The 25,602-nt window shown below is 41.2% G+C and overlaps 1 protein-coding gene across 3 annotated transcripts in view; it reads right to left on the bottom strand.

Annotated features, from left to right (window-relative positions):
- The window catches only part of NTRK2 (neurotrophic receptor tyrosine kinase 2), a 206,705-nt gene that overhangs the window by 67,740 nt on the left and 113,363 nt on the right, over positions 1-25,602 (bottom strand). For 2 of the 3 annotated variants that reach the window (XM_075021595.1, XM_075021588.1), the window contains one exon: positions 20,018-20,206. In XM_075021595.1, coding sequence (XP_074877696.1) covers positions 20,018-20,206 — 189 coding nt within the window. Of the gene's footprint in view, positions 1-415; positions 953-20,017; positions 20,207-25,602 lie in introns of those variants that run through there. The other variant, XM_075021589.1, reaches the window with a different exon arrangement.

Raw genomic sequence — 25,602 nt, 5'->3', positions numbered from 1 at the left:
TGGGCAGCATGCAGTATGAACTCTGAAAAAAAGAAAAGGAAGATGACTAAACTGCTCCAGTTCAAAAGAAAGGGAATCTCCAGACCTCAGTTGATTAGTAGTGCTAATCAGATCTTCTCCTATTTTCTCACTTAAGCATTTTAGGTCCTGTTAATTTAGATGTCTTCACCCTGAAAAGCCTGTTACAGCTGCTCAGGAACAAGCTAAACATCTGCCCTGCAAAGGCTTCCCTTAAAGATTTTACACAACATTTTAATTAAATGCTATCCCTAGTACAGCAAGAATTTGTCTATAACCAAACCAATGCCACAGCCACTTGTTTCTGCACAGTGTTTTTTGATGTTACACTAGACAATCATATTTGGGGTATGCTTAGAAAAAAAAAGACAGAAACTTTTGCTAGCTTATTTATCACTATTTCTTAGTGACTCAACTTTATTCCGATGCCACATATTGCACAGCTGCCAGCCTGTTGGAAATATTTCTGCATCCCATTTGGTTAGTTATCCTACAATTTCAAAAGCTTGTGATCTCTTAATGGAAGTTTGCAGATGTAGTTCCCTCACCCTCCCCAGCTATAGCATGACAATGCATGCCAGAACACAGGCTCTGGCACAGACTTTGGAGACGGATGTGGAAAGGTTACACAATCTTGCAATAAATTCATTATGATCAAGCAGCACCAGTTAAAGCAATCACTCTCCTGGCCAAAGAAGTAACTGAGGAAAAGAAAAACAAAAACCCCAAGTCTTCGCTTTTCTGATGTCCTGTTGCATCAAAGCACAGGTTGCAACAAGCTGAGAAAATGTAATGTGCTTCAACGTCTTTTTCAGTTGCTATGGTACAGTTTCTTATGGAAAATTCCTTGTTCTGCGTGATGTTTTTCCTGCCTCATTTGGGATGGCAGAACCGTTCCTTGTGTCACCTGAGAAACCGGGCTGTCAGTTTCCACCTATTGGTGAGAAAGAAACTCATCAGCAGCAGAACTCAATGGAAAAGTCCTTGGGTAGAAGTTTCTGCGCTGGAGGCCAACATGACACCAGGGAGGAAGGATGGATGGCTCAGGGGCTGAGGGGGCCACGCAGGAGATCTGGCTTCCACCTCAGCGTCAGCCACAGATTTCCTGTGTGAGCTGGGGCAAAGAATTTAATCCCTGGGACTCCCTGCTTGTGCAGGCAGGACAACAAAGCATCCTTCCCCCATACTTCACCCTGTACATGAAGCCCCAGGTATCTGTAACCTGCCCACAGGCCAGCCAACTAGCTCCAGGTTACAGGAGTGGGACTGTAGCCCAAAAGCTCTTCAGGCAGGAGTTATTTGCAGCTGTGGAGTCCCACAGTGCTTCACACAGTGAGGTCTTGTTTGGACCTTGGAGCTCTGAATTAATGCGTGCAAATAATAATAAATAATTGCATTGTTCTCTGCTCTGAAGGAAAAATATCAACATAGGCAAGGAGGGAAAATTCCAGCTTTACTGTACAGCCAAGCAGGAAAAAACATTTGGCTTTCAGAGGAGATCTGCAATCTGTTTTCTGCATAGATAATACCAAAAATTGCCAGAAAAAAATGGTATAAAAATGGTATTATAGCATCACACTAGTGATATAAAGCAATCAGAGATAGAGCCTTTACACTAGGGGAATTTCTTTTAAGGATTAGTTGGAAGTAATCTGATTTTAATGTGACATTTTTCCTGCTGGAATGTTTTTCCTTCCAATCAAAAAATAATTAGTTTCCACCAAAGCATGGTTAAAAAAAAAAAAAAAGGCATTAACATTTTAATGCAGTTGGATACCTGCTGTACTTCAGAATGCCAAAATTCCCACGGGCTCCCTATGGTGATGAGAAGAGCTTTTGACCTCTCTGAGGAAATGGGTTTTGAAAATAATAAATGCATGAGTGCTTGAAAAGAAACACCTTTAGTAACATCTATCATGCGAATGAAGAGCATTCAAGATGTGACAATACACTTTGCACTCCATGGGACAAATTTTCTGTTGGTGCCAATACTTAAAGCTCCATTGACTTCAGTGGAGTTTCACCCTTTAATCCAAGAAGATTTGGACTTGTTGGATATCACTTGCAGTTACATACAACCACTTTTGTCTTTTAGAGTCCCTCCCCTTCACAGATAAGTTCAACAAGAAAACTAATGGAAACAGGTGTAGGAATGAAAGAAAATGTGCCAAATATTAATTGAACACAAGTCAAGACATTCAAAATTTTGATTCCCACAGCACTGATTTCAGCATAAAGCCAGCTGAAAAATTGACTGAAAAATGTTAATGGTGTAGAATAAAGTTTTAAAGATTCAGCAGCAGGAAAATACCAATTTTCAGTTACCTTTTGGCTTTCTAAAACAAAGAATCAAATTCAACATTCCAAAGTGCAAAAAGCTTCCCCCCCCAAACGAATTTGAAATATTTTTCCAAATAATTTAGAATTTAAAATAGAAAGTTTATTTAAATTTTATTGAAGATGCACATTTTTCCATTTCAACATTTCAATTTGAAACTTGAGACAAAATTGAATCAAGTGCCCTCTGCTTTAACTTATGTTCTGATTTTAAAGCAGAAAGTAATTTTGAAATGCTGAAATCTCCCATGGGAGAAAGAGTCTATTTTTGAACAGCTTTACTTCTGTGCATTTAAAATATCAGCTATTACCCTGGAACTCTGGAGAGGGAGGAGTTGTACTGAAGATGGAATAATTCAGTAAAGGCTGCATTATTCCAGTTGTACAAGGTGGTAAAGGCTCTAGGACCTTCCTCTCTCACTTTGCATCATGGTGGAGGAACCACTGTTTCTCGGCTACCACCAAATGAAGAACTGGATGCCAATCTCATACAGAAGCCTATGCAGGATGCCTGCACAACAGCGCATTGCTCCACTGACCATTTTCCTGATTCCTATCCAGAGGCTACCAAATTTGACTCCCAAGAAAATTATCCAGTAAAAATCATGTGGAAGTGGAAAAGATGTCTAGAATGGAGGTTAAAACTCAGCTTTAAGCATGGCAAAGTTGTAAGGAAGATCTAATGAAGTTATAGAAGTTTGAACCAAAACCCAAGATTTGAATACAATTGATTTTTAACAAACTTTATTTCCTGATCTCAATGCTGTGAGTTAAAAGTAATTGCTCAGAAAATCTCTTCCAGACTAAACAAAATGATAACCATCAAAGAAAGATTCTGCAATTTAATTCCTATGCTACTGCAGATACTCTTCGATGTGCAAATCCTCTGGAAGAGCAAAAGTTCTGCATACAGCAGTATTTTTGTGCTAGAACCCACCATTTGGATTATGATGGGCCATCTCATCTTCAGTAAGGTTGGTGCTCTTACATTAATATTCCTAATACAAAGAAAATCTGCAGAATGGCTCCTCTGCTTTTCAGCAGCCAATGCAAATCATGATATGTCTTAAATATCCAGTCCCTTTAATAATCACAAGCACTGCTGTTACATTTCCGTTATCCCGGAACCCTAGTAACCTTTCTTCCCATATTTCCAACAGCACAAGTAGCAGCTGGGGTCTGGAGGGGGGTGGGGCATGGATGGGTACGGAAATAAACTGTGGCCCAGAAGAGCTTTTTGTTCTTCAGCTGTCTTGTACTCTATTGATCCTTCACACTCCCCAAAGATCCAAGGTATTTTATAATTTTGACCATAATGAAATGCCATCAGGTATTCAAGAGGACTTCCCTCCTGAACATCTAGAGAAGCAATAAACACCAGTTTAAAAGCTATGAAACCAAATCAACAAATGGTTAAAGCTGCAGATACAAGGCCGTGCCATGCCAGCCTCCAGTTCTCTTCAGTGAGGCTCCAGGAGAGCATGGATAAAATTCCCTTCCCAACCCGACCTGGACATTCAATTAGCTGGCTGTCAGGATGAAATGCAGGAAAGAAGGAAAGCTCTATGAACACATCAGCCTAGTGAAAGGCAATTAAAAAGATCCTTAATCAAACACTGCTGCTTTTAACAAGTCAGGTAATGCATCAAAAGCAAAGCCTATTTGCCCAAATCCTTTTGCTCCCTGAATCCAAATCCTCAAGTCAGGGAGGGCAAAACCTAGGTAGTGACTTTAATTGCTTGAACTTTGGAGCAGCACAGCTGCAAAATATTGGCTTAATTGGAGTAAATGACCAACAGGCCTACCCTTTTGTCTTTCTTATCTTTTATTTCCTTTTTCCTCCCCCACCCTCTCCTTCCTTCTCTTTGTCTGGGAGAGGGAGATTTGTACACATCACTGTTGCACAGGGTGCCACTTCTTATTGGAGGCCTCTCTGGTTATTGCTTGGATACATGCAAGTCACAGGCTTTTGTATCTTCCCTGCAGTTTCCCTATTGTCTGGGCAGGATTTATCTGCTTCATCTTTATGATGTTGGTTCAGTTTTGTCCTGTCTAATGAGTTTTATTAGTAATTGTGTCTCAGAGTTTATATTTATGATGCCATGTGTAGAACAGTGTCACCCCTAACAACATGTTTGCTGGGTTAAACAACACCTAGAGATAAGAATATTTTCTCCATGCTTGCAACACGGGAAGTATTCCCTGTAGAAAAGCCTGAGGACATACAGTGAATTCTGTCCATACAGAGCAGCTGCCTGTTAAAGTTAACAAGGAAAATGTTAAAAGTCTGCATTGCCTTTCTTTTGTTCTGTAATCTTGCTATAAGAGAGTACCATGTTAAGAGACTGAATATAATCATACACTTCATTTTTTTTTTGCGTTCAGGGGTACAGTGTGCATTTCATAAGTCTTTATGCTATTTTTCCATGATGCTTTGCTCCACCACCTTTCACTGGGTTGAAAAGGAGGGGAGAAGAAACTCCTGTCTCCTATGAATCACCATCACCTTCTGTGGATCAGACTGAGTACTAGCTGCCCAGAACTGCGATTTTATTTAGTCATCCTACAGCTTGTACAACTTAACACACCACACACCAAGAACCTCAATAATTCAAGTGTAGCAGGATGCAGAAATTCTTAGCTTGCACAGTATTAAATGCCTCATTAGTTTACTTAAAAGCAACAACCCAAAAGCTAACTTCAAATACACTCTTGTCAGAGACAATGAGGTTTGTCACAGATGAGGTTAGATAAAGCTTGTTCCATCACAGAATCTGAGTCACAAAGAAATCAGTCCTTGCTGGTTTTGGCTCAAACGTGTTCAGATAGGCTTTGATCTATGGCCTTCTTAGCCTGATGACCCAGACAGTTGACATGCCATGCAAAACTCCAAGTTCAGCTCAGCACTGACATGGCTTCTCCAGATCTGCCAGCAGAAAGCAGTGCAGGGAACGATGGGCAGCTTGTGACCACAGAGGGTTTATACCCAACCTTGTAAACTAATATTTCCTTTTCTTACTATAAGAGCGTGGGGATCTAGGAAAGATTTAAACCCAGGATTGCTATCTTTCCTTAGACTGCATTCCATTTAAATAATTGCCCTTCCTTCTTAAAAATGAAAACTCCCGTATGGAGAGTTTTGTTCTTAGCAGCATCTTTGTTCTTAGCACTTCTCTGAATTTGTCTGTATTTCTGAGGGAGATACCTAAAAAAGTCCGCTGTAAAAGGAGAGAAATTCAGGGGACTATTCTGACACAACTTTGCTGCAGCCTGCTGCCGTATTTCTTTATCATAGGGCAGAGACTAGTCTCTCAGCCATTAAAATGTCTCCCAGCACAGCCTTTGGTTGCAGTCGTGGAAGAATCAAAGTTTCAGGAAGACAGCTCTTGAGATGGTTTAGCTAACGAATAGTGTGGATTTTAACATGTATGTTTGTATACAGCATACTTCTAGAGAAAGGTCACAGAAAGCATAACAAAATATTTCTTAAAAGCTTTTACGGTCATTTGGATGGGATGACTGGTCTAATGAGACCAAGAGCTCACTGTGGGTGGGCACAGCCTTTTATATATGATGAAAAATAAATATCACACGCTCAGGCAGAGTCCATCGCAAGACTAGACCAAAACAAATAAAATTCAAAGACTTCTCTGTACACTTTCTCTCCATTATTAAGAAAAAACACCCGATGCTTTTCCCATAGAAAGTGCTCTATGTATTTCTGTGCACATATTGTATCAATAAACACAAGCTGCAGAGTTGAGATGGCAAAGCTGTCTTCCATGGGAGCAATGAACACCTGTGTGCTTTGTTCTATCCTGAAACCATCCTATCTTGCAGTCAAGGAAATTTACCAGTCTAAGATAAATCTCTTACCAGTCTGTTTAATGTAGCCATTTACCACAGTCCCGTTTCAGATGTTGAGGCCAAACTGAAAACACAGAGATCAATAGGCTGGAAAGACTCATGTTGATCAAAATGGGAAATCAATTCTGGATTTAGCCTCTAGAGGAAAACTATCGCTGCAAAGAAAAGTTGAAACTTCTGCCTCCTTCCTCATTTCTGAAAGATATAGTTTATTTTGCACTGAGTTTATTCCTCAGTATGCAGGCTTCTCTAAAATGCTGCCATTAAAAGAGACAAAAAACTTACAGCCTTAAAGTGCAATACAACATTGTGATAAACGTGTGAAACCAATTCCAGCAAGGAAACGTGCTGCATCAGAATGCATAATGCAAAAGACTTCAGTGAGTTCGGAAACAGTCACCTTCTAGTAAAATAAGGATTGTTCCAAGCAGCTGAATTCAGATTAGCTTGCAGAAGGATTCACTGCATCTGCAAGGAAAGCAAAAGGCTTGTGCCTTCCTTTCCAGAGGCAAAAGGCAAGACAAAAAGGAAATATGTTCTCCAAGGACTCTGTGAATTTGAGGCTTGAGTCTGTGCTCCTACACCACATCTTCAGGATGAGAACTGTGACTTACTGTGTCTGAAACCACACCTCACTGAAAACAAGCACCTGATGTCTCCTCTCAGGTTTAGGCACAAGACCGAAAGGACTCTTCCTGCAAGGCTGAGTTGAGCGCAGAGCTTTTGGGCTTCACGTCTGATGCCTGCTGGGGCTGGCTGTGGCAGCTGAAGGGGTCCAGCCCATGAATCCAACCTCCCCACTGGTGGCCAGAGAATTAAAGCAACTTGAAGTCAAAGGCAGCCACAGGCTGCAGGAGCTGAAGGATGGCAAACTTGTCTCTGCCCTTCCCCTGCTGCAGAGGGATGGGCAGCAGTCCCTTCTCCAGCCACATTGTGAATGCAGTGGGGGTTCAGAGCCCTCTGACCACTACCAAAGGCTGACCCTGGTCATTACATTAGGTGCAAGACACTAATGCAACTCTGATGATGCTAACACTGTTTCACGTCATTGCCTGCCAGGACAGATAAGCATCAGCTCTCTGCTGCAATGGCTGGGGGTGCCAGAGAGCCATGAGCCTCTCTGGCCTTTTAGCTGCTTCCTATCCCTCTTTTCCTCTGTTCTCCTGGTTGTGTGGGTTTCAGCCACAGGAGGATATAAATATGTTTCTGTTAATGTTAGGGAAGCTGCTACGTGCCATACAGGGAATATCTGCTGGTTTATTAGACAGGGTTAGTACTTAAAACTTTATGTCACAGAGCATAAGCCAATCTCTACATATTGGAAGACCTGGAAGAAATGTACTCCTTAAGGTTTTTTAGATACTTATTTGATGAAGGGTTTTTCCCTGTACTTGGCACTCGTGAGGCCACACCTGGAGTGCTGTGTTCCGTTTTGGGCCCCTCACTACAGGAAAGACATTGAGGTGCTGGAGCGTGTCCAGAGAAGGGCAACGAAGCTGGTGAGGGGCCTGAAGCACAAGTCTTATGGGGAGCGGATGAGGGAACTGGGGTTGTTCAGTCTGGAGAAGAGGAGGCTGAGGGGAGACCTTACTGCTCTCTACAACTACCTGAAAGGGGGTTGTAGCAAAGTGGGTGTTGGTCTTTTCTCCCAAGTACAAAGTGATATGACAAGAGGAAATGGCCTCAAGTTGCGCCAGGGAAGGTTTAGATTGTATATTAGGAAAAACATCTTCACTGAAAGGGTTGTCAGGCATTGGAACAGGCTGCCCAGGGAAGTGGTGGTGTCACCATCCCTGGAGGTATTCAAAAAATACGTAGACAAGGCACTTCAGGACATAGTTTAGTGGGCATGGTGGTGTTGGGTTATGGTTGGACCTGATGATCTTAAAGGTCTTTTCCAAACTAAACAATTCTATGATTCTACAATAGGTACAGTACCAGCTATTTTTAGGTATCAGAAAAGTTACTGCTGAGATCCACTGTAGCAATTTGTCCATTCCTGAACGGAGCAGATACAGTATGCAAAATGAGGTGAGAATTTATCATCAACATAGACAGGAATGGCATTGCTGGACACTAACACAAATCATTTTAGTCTCACCTGCTGATACAGCACCTTTGTGCACTCCCCATTGCAGAAGTGAACTTCACAGACTGAAGCATTACAAGCACATGAGAATATGGACAGTCCTGGAAAGAGCAACTCTGTGTAACAGAGTACTTCCACTTCTAAATCAGAGGATAAAGAATAAGCCCATAAACTTTTGCCTTGTACTTTACCACCCAAGCAGGAGCTTTTCAAGCTTTCCCACACAGTGCTGGTCAATGCATTTCTGTCTGGAGGCAATCCCATTGCTATTCCAGTCTCAACAGCCTCTTAAGTGGAGACTGCAAATACTGCAAAACAGTTACTTTTCTTCTGATGACAATAAAACAGGGACAAGACAAATCATGTCCTCCCGCACAAGCGATCAGAGCAAATCAGTCATGTATTGTTCTTTCTTTGCCAAAGGCTGAGACTGAGGTTCTTTTGTTTCTTCGTTATTTGTTTCTCTCTTTTTCTGTTTCTCTCTACTTTGTGTGGGACATATTCCCCTTGATGGGTATTGTTTTCAGCTATTTCTTTTTTGTTTGTTAAGGCAGCCACAGGCCTTCCAAGCTGTGGGCACCAAAAAAATCAGAGCACATCCTTGAAAGACAGCCTAAGAAACCAAATCTAAACAAATCCTAAGCAACACTCAGAAATGAAAGGAGCTGTGTGGGAATGGCTTCACTTCAGAAAGTCTCTAACTGAAACTGTAGCTCAAAGAAGTATTCATAAAGGCAGTTGAAAATTCTGTCAAATCTGTATTCCCCTCAAACTGATACAAACTGGAGATTGTTTGAAGTTAGATTTGGCTTCTCACTATCCAATCTTGGGAATAAATAACCATGTGATAGAGACAACCACCCCATTTTCCATTCTTTCTTTCTTTCCAGTGCTGTGGGAAACAAACCAAGGTGGGAGGAGGGAAGAGGGGAAGGAAGTGCCACTGTGAAGACAGCTTCGCTTCCCATCTCCTTAACTCTGACTCCAACCCTCCAGTACAACTCAGTGCCACTCAAGGGATCCTCTTGGAGACAGAAAGCCTTTTCCTGCACCCTGTGACCTGTACAATTACTGACTTTCAACAGAGTTTCCAGCAACCAGTTCTCAAAGGCATTTAGGTAGCTAAAGGCAAAGCAATCATCTACTGGAGTTGTCCAAAGTACTAAGCTGACTAATACTCTGATTTCTATTGACCAGACTTTACACTTCCAAGCTGTTCAGGAGCTTTTCAGAAAACTGGTTAGTTGGTGATTTAGCATCTGAATGCCTTTGAGATGCTCTTTTCATGTGCCTACCTCACATCTGAGAATGGAATTTAGATTCCTGAAATGCAGAAATTAAAAAAAAAAAAAAAAATCCCCAGAGAGATTATTAGTTATACAGAGATCCACTGCAATTTACAGAAACAGGTGGTAATTGGTATGTATACACCACATATTTTTTCTAAATGCAAACAATACCCCCATGCATATGTTTTCCATTTAAATGTTTAATTGCCCCCCAAAACTATTGGGCAAGTCGCTAGCCAGAGGTACTGCACAACTTTTCATCAACAGAACTTTAACGATTTCAGACCTTGTTGCAGGGTCTTGACTTAGGCTATTTGACACTTCTTTCCCCTGCAGGGGTTTTTACTTCAATCCCAGCGATTCCCCAGCAATCTGCAAATAATAGTCTTCAATTATTATGGGCATTGATGGGCTAGAGATAAGACCTTGCAAGTGTTCACCTCACACCAGATCTGTATGCCTCATGACTTAATCCATACACTGGCCTTTGAAGAGCAATAACCCGTCCTCTGGAATGTCCTGCTCAACAACAGGCTGAGAAATTCATACCAACCCTCACGGCCCAGAACTATTGAGCTCAAGGGCTGCCTGTCTCTCCATGTGCCCCTCAGTCACAGTCTCCCTAAGCAGAGGTCCCTTTGGCATCCTTGGCTGAGACAGCAGCTGGTATCGAAAGGTGCTCTCGTTTCTGTCCAGCAAACCAAAAGAAAACTAGCTTAAGGGAAAGTGTGAAAGGGAGGGCTCTAAAAGATGATCATAAAGATACATTTCAGCAGCTGGGTTTTTATTTCTGTTAATTAATGATGGAAGTGTGTTCCTGGAATTGTCTACCCCTGTAATCATATTTTTTTAATGAGTCAAAAATGCTGAGCTCAGGTATTTTATTATATAGAATATATGTCTGAACTAAAATGGGTATATTAATTACATACCTTCCAGTGAGAAAAAAACAGCCTTATCATTTTTCCACAACTGCTGTTGTGGAAAATGATAAGCCTGTTGAGAGGAAGGTTTAATTAATAAGTTAATGCTGAAAAAAATTATTTGAAGAATATTACAGAATATTTCAGAATACTACCAACTGTGTTACTTCTACCTCTGAGAATGTTTTAAATGGCTGTTAGGTTCCACTTGCTGCTGGCCTACCCTCCGCCCATAACAGACATGTAGCTAAGCCTGAGACACTGAGGAGCTCCCCAGCAAAATCCTGTCAAAACTAAACCAAATGTACTTGGACCTTATGAACCTCGGTGGCATTTTTGCTGGTTTCTCAAGGTTTCTCAGGACAGAATGATAATCAAGCTGCACAGACCACAGAGTAAAAAAGTCTGGAAGATCAGACACCCCAGAGCAGCTAATAAGCACTCCTGCTTGCAGGGCCAGACAGGGCAGGGGCGGCAGCATGAGCTTTCTGCATCCCAGCCATGCAGATCCACCACTAGTGCGATGCAGTGGGGAAAGCACCTCTCTCGCAGAATCTGATAGCCGGAGTACAAATGTTGTAGGAAAGGGAGGGACAGAGCAGGTGAACTCCTACTGGGCATGTGGGCTGACATGCAAGCCAATACACCCCATTCATACACATAGGAGGGGTGTGCATATATTCCCAGTGGGCCATGGACCCTTCTGCAGTTCTGATGGCTCTAGGCATAACATAACCCATAGCTATCTGGAGCCTCCCTGCACTAGGCAGATCTGCAAACCTGTAAAGCCAACCACACAATCTCCTCCAGGACACAAGCTGCTAAACCACCCTCAAAAGTCACTGTCTTAAAGCATTGACAGCCTTAATTCCTCAGAGACAGCTGCCAGGGGGAGGTGTGAAGATGTTATACACAGCTGAAAAGCAGCACGGCTCACACTGCAACTGCGATAAATACTACCCTGTCTTAACCGATTCTTATTGTGGACTAATATATTCCTCACCATTTTCTCCCCAAATTCATCTTTGGGTGAGCTTGTGCTCAGGGCTAACTTTATTTTACACACTCACGTTCCTTAATAATGATGCACTTACTTGGTGATGAAGTCAGAAGTAGGGTTTATGAAATGATTTTGGCTACAAAGTTATTTGATTTACTTCTGATTTTCTCATATTTGAGTATTTATTAGACTTAAAATTTCTCATTTTATTCTTATTTATACTACCTTGCTTCCCTGGGATCTGTATTTCTCATTTAGCCAAAACTCACTAACACAAAGGAATAAATCCAAGGCCCAATCCTGCTCCCATGCTTAGGATCATGATAAGGAGATTTTCACAATGGATTACTTTTTTCCCATTCAGCTTAAATATAACTACTACCCATTTAACCTCCATCACGTTATTTTCCCATTACGCTTTTAAATACACATGCATATATAAAATCAACATCCATAGAACTTAGTATGCAGCACAGAGTCTGAAAGGCATAATTTTATCATTACAATATAAATGGTGCTATTTGTCATTTAGGTATTACTGATTTAGCTACATATTTTGGTGCCAAAATAGTGTATGTATTTCTGCTACAGATGTACTGTCAAAGGACAAACTGAATGTACTGATGCCACTGAGATTACACCTACTAAAAAAGCACCATGTTGGGCTTTTTGATCTTGACTAATACCCTAATTGCAGAGAATACTTGTGCCTATATTTAATTTCATTTCAACTTTCATAAAGTCCTTAAGTGGGCTCTTCACATGAAGCCCATGAAATGTGCATTTCAGTGCTCTGCTGAAGAAAAATAGTGTGCTATCTTAAGTTTACCTGACATATTTACACAAGAAGGTGCACACTCTACCTGAATTTTGACACGGGACACTTTCCTGAGAGTGCATGTTTCACATTGTCTTGCCTCGTACTCTGTCTCTGTAATTGAAATGCATACTTTGGATCTTCATTGCTCAGATCCCCTTAAAACATCCACTATTTAGCCAGAAGTATGTTTCATGTGCTGTATTTCCAGGTGATGAAACATTCATGCTATTCATAAATTAAAGGTCAGGGTCCAAGCTGTTCTTTCTTGCAGTTGCATTTCCAGCATTTGGACCCTCAGAGCAAGTAGTTTACTGAATAATTCAGGTCACAGAACAACAGTCTGTGTGATGAAATGCAAATATTTTGCTGAAAGCATGATTTCTTGCCTATTTTATTAGATGTAAATGGACTTCACGGACAGATCAAGACTGAAACACAAGTAACTTCTGGGGGCAAAAGTGATTCTATAGGTTCACCTCCACACTAAATGTGGAAATATTCCTTCCTTTCCAAATCAGAATTTTTAAGAAGGTAGAAACCCATGCTTTTCAAGTTGAAGGCTTCTGCCATTGAGACAATTTCTTCCATCTGGTTGGAAAACAAAAAAAAACCCCGCAGGTCTGCTGAGTCTCAGAATGAGCAGCAGGAGTTAAAAAATCTAATTTCCCATTAATTTATTTATTCCCTGTTACATTTTATTTGTTGGGCAAAGGAAATATGTGACCACATCATTGGCAAAAATATCTGATACTCAATACACTATGGTCTGGGAGACAAATCTCTTGCCCAATTAACAGAAGTCAAATGCAACAAATGAAGTACACCACTCATGTATATGGCTGACATTTCTGATGTATGTATGACTTTATGAACAATTGCAAAGACACACATTTTAAATGATGACTGCAGTCAGGGATTAAAACATGCAATCAAACTACAGAAGTATTTAGTCAAGATGATAAAATACACCTTCATATATCTTTATATCTTTATTCAGCCAATACGTCTCTTACACATTTACCTAGCCAATAAAATATCTCCAGAGCAAGGCACACAATGGGATCAGGACAACCAGTAAATATAATATGTATATCGCTCCTTGTAATCTCAACCTCAATCATATTTGGCCTTCAGCATCTAAAGCTTTTTGGTTTTCAGCATCTGAAGATCCTCAAGCGAATGCCCTGTTAAGCCTCCCAGCCTCTGAATCCCAACTACCAATGAATGTCAAGAGCGGCAAGTTCAGCTTGGACAGCAAGCTTTTTCCTCCCAGTCTGGATTTCACTAAGACTGATCAGTTTTGCTCCTCTGCATTCTGGCTGTTGAGGTCATGGTGTCTTTTATAGGAAAATGAGCTGCTTATAAATTTTCAGCTCTGCAGACTTTGGGAGTTGATGGAAAATCCCCAGGCTTCCAGCTTAGCTGGCTAAGAAACCACTACAGCAGCCGTTCCTTTGTGGTCACTCAGATATAAAAGCCTTTCAAAAGAGATGGAAATGCTGACAGAGTGTTTCCCTTGGGATACCTTTCTTCTGGACACAGGGACCAACGCAGTCTATTTTTTACCTTGCAATGTGTGTCAGAAATTACCCCTATTCCTCAAAACTGTGAGAAAGCATAGGGTGACAGACACAACCTGGAACAGGCCATAATTTGTTATGTGGGAAATAAAGTCAAACAGAGATTGTCCACTTCAGGCAGTCTGCTCATTGCGTATTGCTATTTTCTACAGGACACCGTGTGTGCAGGATGAGCAGAACATGGAAAAGAACAAATCTGCTGCTCTGGGTCACAGGCCTGATAGATCCCTGTAGCGCAGAGGCTCTCTTGGTGAATTCTTCTTTTTGCCAGCAGTTTTTGTATCACCGGAATCTCACATTCCTGCTCTGCAGTGAGAGCCTGTGTACCCAGCAAGGAAACGCATGCCTGGGGCCAGGCTCTGCTGTGGGAATCCTGGGACAAGGATGCCTGAGAAATACAAACCAAGTGACTACATACCCTCCTTCTGTTCAATCTACCTGGAAATACAGACAACTATTTCTTTTTTATATCAAATAACCCATTGCTAGTGATCCAAGGGTTGGGGAGAAGGTTGCCAGCCTACTCCAAAACTAAGAGCAACCAGCCCGCTTTCTGGGGTGTGAGTGGTCAGAGCCACAGAAACAAGTGGGTATTGAACTAAAGGTAGCTGCACCCTTCCACAAATGGCCTGAGAGAGGAAATGCCAGTCAGCAGGTCCTGGTATCTGCCTGCTCCCCTCTGCTCTCTGCGGCAGTCCGTGCCAGGGCCATCTGCCCAGGCTAGCAGAGCAGGGCCAGCTCTGCACCCTCACATGCTGCCGTCATGCTCAAATGCTCCTAAATCATGAAACTGAGTTTAAAAAGAACCACAATGTAATAAACAAAGTAAAACAAATCCAGATCTTTTTTTTTCTGTTTCCTTAGCCTTCTGGGGTCTAGTTCACATTCTCAAGCTTTTCTTCACTTTTTTTTTTTCATTCTAAAATGAAATCTGACATCATCACCAGACTCCAAGACCTATGGTTTTAAAGACAGAAGTCCAGTACTGTGGGAGTCATGATAAAATGATAAGAATAACACTCTTATTTCTTCTCTCCCTTAAAATTCATTCAAGAAGGTGATGGACTGAAGCAGAGGATTTCTGCAACTTTCCTGCCTAACAGGGGCAACCAAAGTCCTGCTATGTATATGTTAAAAAGAAATCTATAGTGAAAGAAGAAGGAAAGTCAGTAAAAGACTGAGATCACCTTTAACTAAATGGTGTAACAATCCCTGACATATAGATGAAAATCCCTAAACATAAATTGAAAAGTTCAGTGTTCAAAATGGGACAGAAGAGGGACGCTCTCAAAACTTCTACCTTTAAAATTAGCATCACACATGCAATTAGCAATTTTACTGTGGAACTGGAGCTATAGACTGTAAATTCATTTTTTCAGGTCAGCCAAATAAATCAAGATTAATTTACAAAAATTATTTATGCCAACTTGTAATCAGCTGCAGACTTTCCCTAATAGAGGCCAACTGGAAGTACAATAATTATTATCTAAACTGCACATTCACACTCCTATGCTTGAGGGAACACTATCCCAAACTGCAGAAATATAGATGAAATATTAAGAATATCCCATTAATATACCCAAATTTCCCATATGAAAGCCACAATCCACACCACATCATCTGAAACGCAATGGCTGTATGTATGGCCAGCCACTAAAAACATCTTGCCACTAAACCACCCACTGAGTAATCAACAAGCCTTCCCAGTATGGTATTTTCCATTGTTGATAATATCTTTAGGGGTAAAATCGAGTGACTTCCAAGTACAGATTAGCTGGGAAGTACAGACTGATGTCAATGCAGCTGCTACATATCCACCCTAGGGGGCTTGAAGCCTGGAGCTTGCAAACCTCCCCATGAAAGGGCAAAGCTCCAGCCTCAGCCTTCCCTTCAGTTGCACTCAAACAACCACAGTGACTTCATGGGGCAGAGGTGGGGGTTACTGGGGTGAGATTCAGAGAACAATTTGATTCCTGAAATCCCCAAACCACCTGCAAGCAGTTTCTTACCCAAGTTCTGCCCTCAGAGTCTCAACCTGGGCACTTCCACTGACATTTTACGCATGCCCTCTCCTCAGGATTTGGTTTTCACATTACTGACAACACAGCAATATTATTTACTGACTGCATTTCCACCATTAATCACAGAAATGTCATAGCAATGGGCTGATACATTCCAAGAACTGGGCTGCAAGCTAAATGATGAATGAAGAAAGACCACAGCCATTCACAGGGGAAAATGGCTTTGTTTCTTCTGTCCTGTTTCAACAGGTCTGGTAGGCTCAGTTGGCCACTTTAGCAATTATGATTTCTTTGCAGAGATGTAGAAGACTAATTTTTGAAATATCATGGTATTAATGGAAATACCAAATAGCTTAGGGGCTGTGACAGCTCGTAAGATTAGTGAAGCTAACCACCTAGCATTAGTCAGCACTTATGCCCATGCGATATTACATCGCCCAGTTGATTTCAGGGGACAAAAATCTTTGCAAGCTTTGCCATCCATGCAAGGTTTCTGCACCTGGTGATGTTACTTCACTACAAAGTTATGCCCCAGTTTTCAACAGCAATGACTGAACACTGTTCGTAATTCCCAGGCAAGAGGTTTACAGGTTCATGCTAATACAGCACAACCTGGTTTATAATGACTTAAATGCAAAGAGCATTTCACGAAGTCCAGGCTGTGGACTCTGTCTCACACATCTGAAAGCAGAGTTGTCACTGATTGCCAAGTACTGCCAAAGAGGAAACACCTTTTGATTTCACACAAAAAGGAATGAAGAAGTCTGGTACATGTCTGAAACATGTCTGTGCACGACAGACTGTAAACTTTCAAGCTGGAAATATTCAAGGTATTGGAGTGGCAGATGAGCCCACCAGCAAGCAGCAACCAAGGGTACGTGGCAAGGAAAGGAAAAGCCAGGAGCGCTGGGACACGGTGTCAGACAGACAAGTGCTGAAGAAGCATCAGTGGGTTTGCTGGTGAGGAAAATGGGTAGTTAACATGATAGGCAGCTGGAGTGGGAAATATCAGCCAATTCCAGTTGGAAGATGAAGAGTAATTTCCTACCATTATGTCAATTAAAGGTACAGATGAGTGTTTGTCCTGAAACCTGGGACAGAAATGCAGTCCTGAGTGACGACTGGAACCTGACCCCTCTAGTTGATGGGTCTTCAGTCCTCCTCAGTTTGCTTTTCCCACCTTAAAAGCTGTCTTTCAAGAGGAGGAAAGTGCTATAACGTTTAGCGTGAGACTGACCTTTAGAAGCTACTGCTCTTAAGGATTTAGTTATTCAGTAGCAAAAGTACCAATTTACTGACACAGTGATGGAATTTCAAACTAAATTGATCACAAACAATTTTTAAAATTTTCTTTTAAACACATATACGTCTAATCCTTTGCAATGCAGCTTGATACACTATACTCAGAAATGGTTATCTGTAGACAAGTCAAAAATATGGTTTAAGTAGATAAAAAAGAAACTCCACTTGCTAGTCACAGCAGACGTACTCCTTCAACTTCTGTGAAAAATGCAATACCATCTGCATACAGTTTCACCTAGCTCGAAGTCTCACCTTCTTCCACAGACAAACATAAGCTAAATACAGAAGAATCTTTTCCAGCATGACTATCAGTGATTGCTGTGTTTAATGCTAGCAGACAATGGAACTTAGACCAGATAGGAAATAAACATAAATGTTAATTATCTTGCTGGAGATGAGAAACCAGATGACATCTGGAGCTGGCATTATTGTAAACAGGAAAAAAGTATGAGAGCTACTTAGCTTAGAGTTTTATAAATACCAGATATACACATCAGGAGGAAGTTGGCAGGCTAAGAAAGGACAAGTGCAGCTCTGTAATAATAAGTGAATGAGAGAGATGGAAAGAAAGTGTTTGTGAAATTATTTCTTAGAAGACCATTTTTGTCCGAGAAAATTTTAATTATGCTTTTTATTGGACAGATGTTCAGTGTGGTAGGAGAAGTCTGTCTTGGTATATACACTGCCACAGTTTACCTGATTCTCTTTGCTAAAGCAATAAAACCACAAAGACTGGGACCACCATGGCAATGTGGCAGAATGCAGAGCATCAGCCCCACAAACCTCCTCAGCACACCGTATCAAAGTCTTGAGCCACATCCTGCAAGCATTTATGCCCAAACTGAACTTCATGTACTGTGATTAATTTCCCTGACACCATGTGGGTTTCATTGCAGCACACAAAACCAAGCACAGACTTATGTATTTTTAGGATCAGGACCTACTTAGCACTAGTCAGCTGTGATTTAATGTGTCCGTACTTAACGTGCAGCTTACTAAATGCGAGAGAATTCTGTGTTTTGGTACAGTTTGGGTTTCTCCCCAGAACAGCACGTTCCAACATTAATGCTGAAAGTTAAATACTCTGTACTCACTGATGTTTATTTAAACAATTATAATGTTGTCTAATGCAGCTGGGAACAGAGGTACAATAGCCTCATATGTAAAAGCATGGCCTTATGTATAACATTAGAAAGCTCTAGTGGGCATGTTGCCTGTTTCTGATTCCCTAGCAGCTTCTGTTCTTCATAGGAATTAATGTTCTAATCAGAATGCATCTATGTAATATCTTCCTTAAGCTGATCAAGTACCAGCAATTCAGTGATTACCTTATGCATCCCACTGCATACACTAGGCCAGATTATTTAAATATCCTCTGGTAGAAGAGATAATGGGGTATTTCTAATCACAAAATAGTGCCACACAATAAAGCTATAGTAAGAGCGAACATCAGGGATGTACAATAAAAAGCAGAAAAAGACCTTCTGTTGTGTTGCAGGAACATCCTTCTGTGGCTTGTGCTTAGATGTAGATAACCATTAATATTCACAAGATATGTAGGTAGTCCAGCATCAGTCTTTGCAACCTTAGAAGTTGTGCATACACATATGCATGCACGCCCTCATACACAGGTCCAGAAAGATTCCTATTATGGCATTTAAGCTTTGCAAAGTTGGAGGCAAAGGTTTCTGACCTTGGCAGTAAGCCCCTAGACTACAGTTTGTGCTATGAAGCAGTATCATTCAGGATAGGATGCAGCATCCCTTAGTTGCAAGCCCAGTGCTCAGCAGCTATACTGGGAATGTCTAGAGTGACTTCCCAGAGAAACAGTTCAGACTTCCAGTGACACTTCAGAAATGTATGTACATTCACACACACAAAAAAAATTAGTGAAAAAGAAGCAGGAACAACCTTCTCTGAAACACTTAAAGACCTTAATGTACTGATGAAAAATAGTAAGCCATGCAGTTACTTACTATGAATCACAATATCCTTTAGGTAACTTTTCAGTTATCTGCCGCAATGCTAATCACTGGTTCATAAATCAACATTTCACATGTCCAATTCTAAAACTGTTACTAGGTTTGAAGACTAGCATCTGAAGTTAGGGATACTCTTTTTTAACTATTCATAGTTAATTTTGTTTAACGCTTCATATTTTTTCACATTTCACCTGCTTCTAACTGAACATGAAAGAATTTGTATGTGACATTTATTGTCTACCATGCAACCTTCTGCTCTACTTTTAAATATTCAACATCTTTTCTGGCTGTAGTGGTTGAATTATTCAACGGAATTACAATAATTGCAGTTTTAACCCTTATCATTCTTATAACTTCACAAATACTCAGATTTCAAAGTTCGGTTACGTTCATTGCTAATACGATCAAATTAAATGCAGCACGTATGTAACAATACTGACTTCTGCTTCTGACTCAGGATTTGTTTTCTCCCAAGAACACATTCAGTGCACAGGACTGGCCAAAGACCACTGAAATCAATGGAAAGGCTACCGGTGACTTTGATGGAATACGGATCAGGCTTCGTGTGTAACACTGCTGACTTCACTGACTCATCACAAGGGCTGAATTTGGCTTTGACAGATGTAAAGCGGTTCATCTCATGTACCTTTAACAAATTGCATACATTTTAACCCCACCCTTCCACTCCCAAGAATTTAGAGCATTTTGTTCTGCTAGCTCTGTTAAGGAGCCCAAGCACTTGCACAGGTAAAATGAATGACTGAAACACATACAGTTGTTTGTACTTACAGGTGTCTGGCTTGAGCTGATTGTTGGTAATTCCAAAATACTGGGGATTTTCGATGACGGGAATCTTCGTCATCCCAATGATGACTGCGTCAGGACCCCCCTCAGAAGAAGATGGAGTGTTACTGCCATTTGAGATGTGGTGGAGGGGACTGGCTGAATCATCATCATTGCTGATAACTGAAGAAGGACCTAGAGTTAGAAACAAAGAATTTCCTGTAACTCAGCACATGATTCCCTTCCCTCAGACGATTCCTTTTTTTTTCGGACTAGTTTGTCTTCCATCCCCATAGTCTTTGTGTGCCTTGTTGACCTTACCTCAGGAATTCTGTATGTCTGGAGAACAGTGGAGTTTTCCCATTAGGAGTTGAAACATGAAGCAAATTTTTGTACTGGTATATCACCTAGACTAAATACGTCAGAGTCCAGCATCGTCTGTCACTGGGCAAGATCTCCAAATTTGTTGAACTCCTTCTGCCTTTCTCAGAAATAAGCTATGAAATACACGCATTAAATTTTTTACCTTATGCCCTACTTGGATCACACAGCAATAATTGCCACCAATCCAGGGAATGCCTGCCCTCCCTTTGAGATGGCATTATAACAAGACAAAAGACACAGAGGAGATGGGCTCATCCTGAAGTAGGAAGCTGGTAATTTCTGAAAGACAACACATTATTGGTTGAGAGCCAAAATCCAGGGGACAATCTGAACAGTCACAGAAGGTGCAGAGCAGATGCTGAGAAGAGTAGTGAGAAAGACACATCCCACCCCACTGCAAAATCTGGGGTCACTGCAGAGAGGCTCATCCAGCCCAGGAGAATATCCCACTAGTTCCACCATCCATACCTGAATCTAGTCACCTTCCAGAAAGAGGTTTATTTTGATCAGTAATTCAGTGACAGTTTTTGTTTTGTTTTCACTCTGTGGTTTATATTTTTAGTGAAAGTGCCAAGGAGATAAAACCTTGTAAATAAGTAAAAAAATCCTGCTTAGCACAGTGTCCCACTTCTGTGAGCTGCAGGGGCCTTTGATCTAACACCAAGACCAGTGCTGGTGACATTTGAACTCTTGTCATCTAAACCTGCCACTTGAATTCCACACTACATCTTCCAGTTTACATCCAGCATTCAAAGAAAACCAGAATCACCATTTAGCAGAGACAACATTTTGCCTAATGTCCCCACTGAAGAGCCAGCAGAGATCACACACGTCACAATTCACTTCATTCTCCATCCATGCTAACTAGGGTTTTTGGGTGGCATTCACATCTTCTAATTGTAACAATCAAAAGACAATGCTAGAAACAGATGGAAAAATTCACCCTCTGGAAATGCCTAACCTGCAATGGCATCATCAGACAGGTGGGGTGAATGTCCCCCCAGAGAACGGAGCAGCATAGAGGACCCTAAGAATGACAAAAAGCTGTGTTTACTCCAAGTCACCAGTCACCCCATTGCAAAATGTTGGAGCCCCAGACTGAGTTTTAGGTTGGACAGAAGGAACAGTGCATAGGCGCGACAGAGCTAAGTAACCTGCCACATAGATGACATCTGCATCTGCAGGAGAGATGGGGAATGCAGAGAGAGAGAATGGGGACGAGCAGCAGGTCTTGTACACACATCATTGAGGACGTGAGAGAAGATGGGCAGGATCCACAATAACACACACACAATTAAGGAGCAAGATTAGAACTATGACAGTGCTAGACACAGCAGCTAAGAAAGGGCAGCTTTAAATAAAAGAAACTCTTACTCTTCTGTGGCTCACTGTATCATTAACAAAACCACTTTATCAACACATGGCATGACTCACGGGAATAAAACTTAAATAACTTGGCATGTGGCTATTCAGCCCTACCTTTAGGGACTCAAGTATACTCCCACCCTGTCCTGCCTTCTGTTCTCGCCCATTGGTTTAATGGTGCATGAGGGAAATGTTCTCATAGTTTGAAAAAGTACTTCCCCCCCTAGCCTGAAACATTAGGGGTAATTTTTCAAATACCTTGTACTTCACTGGAAAGTCACTGTTGACAAATGTAAGTGAAGCCTAGATCTCTGCAATTTATGAAGTGAAATACTAATACCAAGGCTGGTTTTGTCATTACTGATCACCCAGATCCTCAAAAGATTGATCCTACTAGGAAAGCTGCCAGGATTAAGAGATTTTGGTGAAGAATTCTCTAATGAAGTGCAGAGCCTAACAAACTGTGGGAAAGGGTTCCTCAGATGGCATACAAGGTACTTGTGTGAAGTTGCAACACATTTCTCAGGTGCATGAGAGTTGTGTGCAGTGGCATTAAAAGTGCAAACCCATTTAAAACTGCATTCAATTTCTTCTAGACGTCATCCTTATATCTCTAAATCTTCTGAATGTCAAGCTAATGGCTCCAAAAAGCAGGCTGACAAATACACATTTTCCCGGGAAAATAAAGTTCTTTTATACTAATATAGGTTTAGTATAAGGGTCAAATCCTTTCTCTTACAACAAATGGGCAAATTCTCTTGACTCTGTAATTTAATAGAGGCATGCCTCTAAGTCCTTTTCAGCTCTGCTGTTCTCTGCTGCACAGGAGGAGGCTCTTTGTCATTGTTTGCTTCCACCATACACGCGGTGATGGCAAGGAAAAGTGACCATTACACATTTCTAGACGTTAAAGTGGGATAATGAACAGAAACTCATTCTGTTCATCAAATCATTTCTGCACTACTCCAGGACGCAATTTCGTACAGTGAACTATTTTTTCAATCAGTATAAACCACAAAGTGCTGCAGGTGAAAAATAAACAATTGTTCTGTAAATCTATTTACTCAATTAGGCTAACTGGTAGAAACTAGTCTTCCGTGTGGTATGAAGCAGGCTCCAAGTATATTCAGCTCTCTGACATCTGTGAGTGGAAAACCTGGAAAACGAGGTGATTTCCGAAGCAATTCCTGGCAGTATGAAACAGTTTAAGAAAAATTCAACTATGGGAACTTCGTGCTGTGTCACTTAGTGATCCCTCTCACTTATTAGCAAGTAATCAGCTCATGCAATCACCTTGGGAATTAGTTGTTTGTGTTCAAATTTTTGTGTATCAGAGGCAGTAGAGGTCACATCCTTTCAATCTTCCCCTTTGCTGGGACGTTTTCATCAATGTGAGCAAACTGGTATATAAACTGTTTCCACACTGGCTTACTTGCCAGACTGTCCACTTGCCATAAAGTTACATTTCATTTTTTGAATGCACTATGCCACATTACAGTTACAAGCCAGCATTGCACCTGGCTATGACTGATATTCTAGTAATGCAAAACCATTTTCTGGGTTGCAAGATGAGGACATCACCTGTGCTGACAAGAAGCTAGAGCTGTCCTTTTCTGAATATGCACTGAGCTCAAATTGAAAGGTAATTTCTTAAACTGCCTTAAAGTGTGCTTTCATCCAGATGAAACAGGGTCACTGAATTACTTGTCAAAGGCACAATTAGTATGATAATTACCCTCAGTCACCTATTGCTGCTTCTGGTTTTTATAAAATCTGCTGTTGATTTCAAACCTGAAATCTGAAAATTTTAGACAAAACATCATTGGTGGGAGTGAAAATCATGGGTTGTCAATAGCCATTAGCTATTGCCAATAGCTGACTCACAGTCAAGTTGAGCTTTTAAAAAACTCCAGAGGCCTTCTCCACCTTCAAATGTACTGCTCAACATCTTCACTTCATTTCATTTTTAGACCATACTTCTTATCTTAAGAAGATAAAAGCCGGAGCCAGATGAGAAATGGTAGCCTGCCCTGGAGAAGAAACATGAGAGCTATACACTGCAGGGCTGAATTTCTCCTCTCTTTGACACTAAGCCAAAAACCTGTTCATTCTGCATCACCAAGGCCCAAGAAAAAATCCCTTCTGTGTACAAAAACCACCAGCTCTCTGAAAAAGTGGTGACATACAAGAAAACCAATTAGATTTGAAACTGACAAGCTATAATAAAGCCAAAATACCTCCCACACCTAGGTTGTGAATGATCTTCGGCACATGGTACGGGACAGGAAGAAACAGCAAACTTCTCTTACTGCACATCTCACAGAGAACTGGAGACAATCAAACACTGCTGGGGCGCGGTCACGGTTTACCCTCACCAGTGCCAGAACCCCCCCCTGAAATATAACCCACTCCTGTGCTACCTCTTGAACAGCGTACCTCTGCACTGTCCTAGACCTTGGTGGCACCAGCAAATGTTAAGTTTCCTTAGGTTTAGAAATAAAATTTAATAAAACTAACTATTTTCAAAGTGTGCTGCTATTTCTGGCCAGGAGACTGAGTTTCATGATTATAAAATACAGCCTTTCCTGCTGCTTCTATCTCCATCAGAGTTAATGCAGTTTTAACACGCATGCTACCAAGACCTATCTACACTGCTATTTGTTGGGGCTATGTTTTTCTTTGTATTAGTTCAGACTTCTGCTAATACTTAGGTAGTTAGCTGTGGCAACACATCTGACTACCAGCTGCCACTGGAATAATCCACATGACCTTCCTGTGCATCAAAGTACAGAAAGAGTCCCGAAGTGAATAATAGTGTGACTCAGCTAAGCAGGCTAAGGCAGAAAATAAAAAGAGGCTCTGAATCAGAAAGAACATACAGGTTTTGTTTGCACCTGGCATGACCTTGCAAGCACATACATTCAGACTTTAGATGGTCACAAATGAGCACTGTGTCCCTCTACTCCTCCTCCACCTACTGTGTCAAAGAAATAAGCAATCTACTCTGCATGTTTGCTCTCCAAGTTCTAACAAGATCTCTTGGAGGCTACAATATCCTGCACCCTCCTCGCGACACACTTCTGTGTGTCACACATCACTCCAAGTATCCCTGAAGTCACTACTAATGGCTCAGGTACACAGGGAAACAATAGGAGTAATAATTACTAAAAAGCCAGCCAATTTTAGCTTTGTGGTTGGAGCTGTGTAGTTACAAGGATGCATCTGCTTAGTCAAGTGTTACAAGGCAGCTCAGGTAAAGAGGATTGTTTATAGAGATGATTTTGTGCTGTGATGCCTTAATAACTGTGGCTCCTTCCATGAAAAATTACGTTGACTGCTAGGAAGATTTCTCAACTGACCTTGTGCTAGCATTGGCTCTTCTTATTTCCCCTGGGAACAGGGACCAGTCTGTGACGGGATATGGTAACTGCACACCATCAAGTCAAGAGTAGGACAGTGAGTGCAACTCACATCAGTCAGCATTACCTCTGCTGAATTTCCAGGCCATACTGAATCTCCTCTTTTTTTCCTTTTGGGAGGGGTATATTTTTTCACTAGCTAAATACCTTGTTCTGAAAAAACAATTACCCAAGATTTCTTTTCCCATGAGACTCCCATATTTGCTGTGGATTCCAAGTTCTTCTTTTCTGCATAAATAAAAGGTAAGTTCTATGCTTCAGCAAGAGCAGATATTCAATTTTTCCTGTTATCAAGCTAGGATCCAACTTTCTTACCAGAAGAGACATCTTTTTAGCTTAACTCTTGAATTGCTACCTTGTCTTTCACCCCCTCTGGAAAACAACTCATCAATCATGGCTTGGCACACTTTTTTCTGACTAAGG

The sequence above is a fragment of the Buteo buteo genome, chromosome Z (genome assembly GCF_964188355.1).
Source record: "Buteo buteo chromosome Z, bButBut1.hap1.1, whole genome shotgun sequence".
In the NCBI taxonomy this organism is placed as follows: Eukaryota; Metazoa; Chordata; class Aves; order Accipitriformes; family Accipitridae; genus Buteo; species Buteo buteo.
Note: the sequence above shows the minus strand (reverse complement) of the source record. Positions and strands in the feature narration are given on the sequence as shown.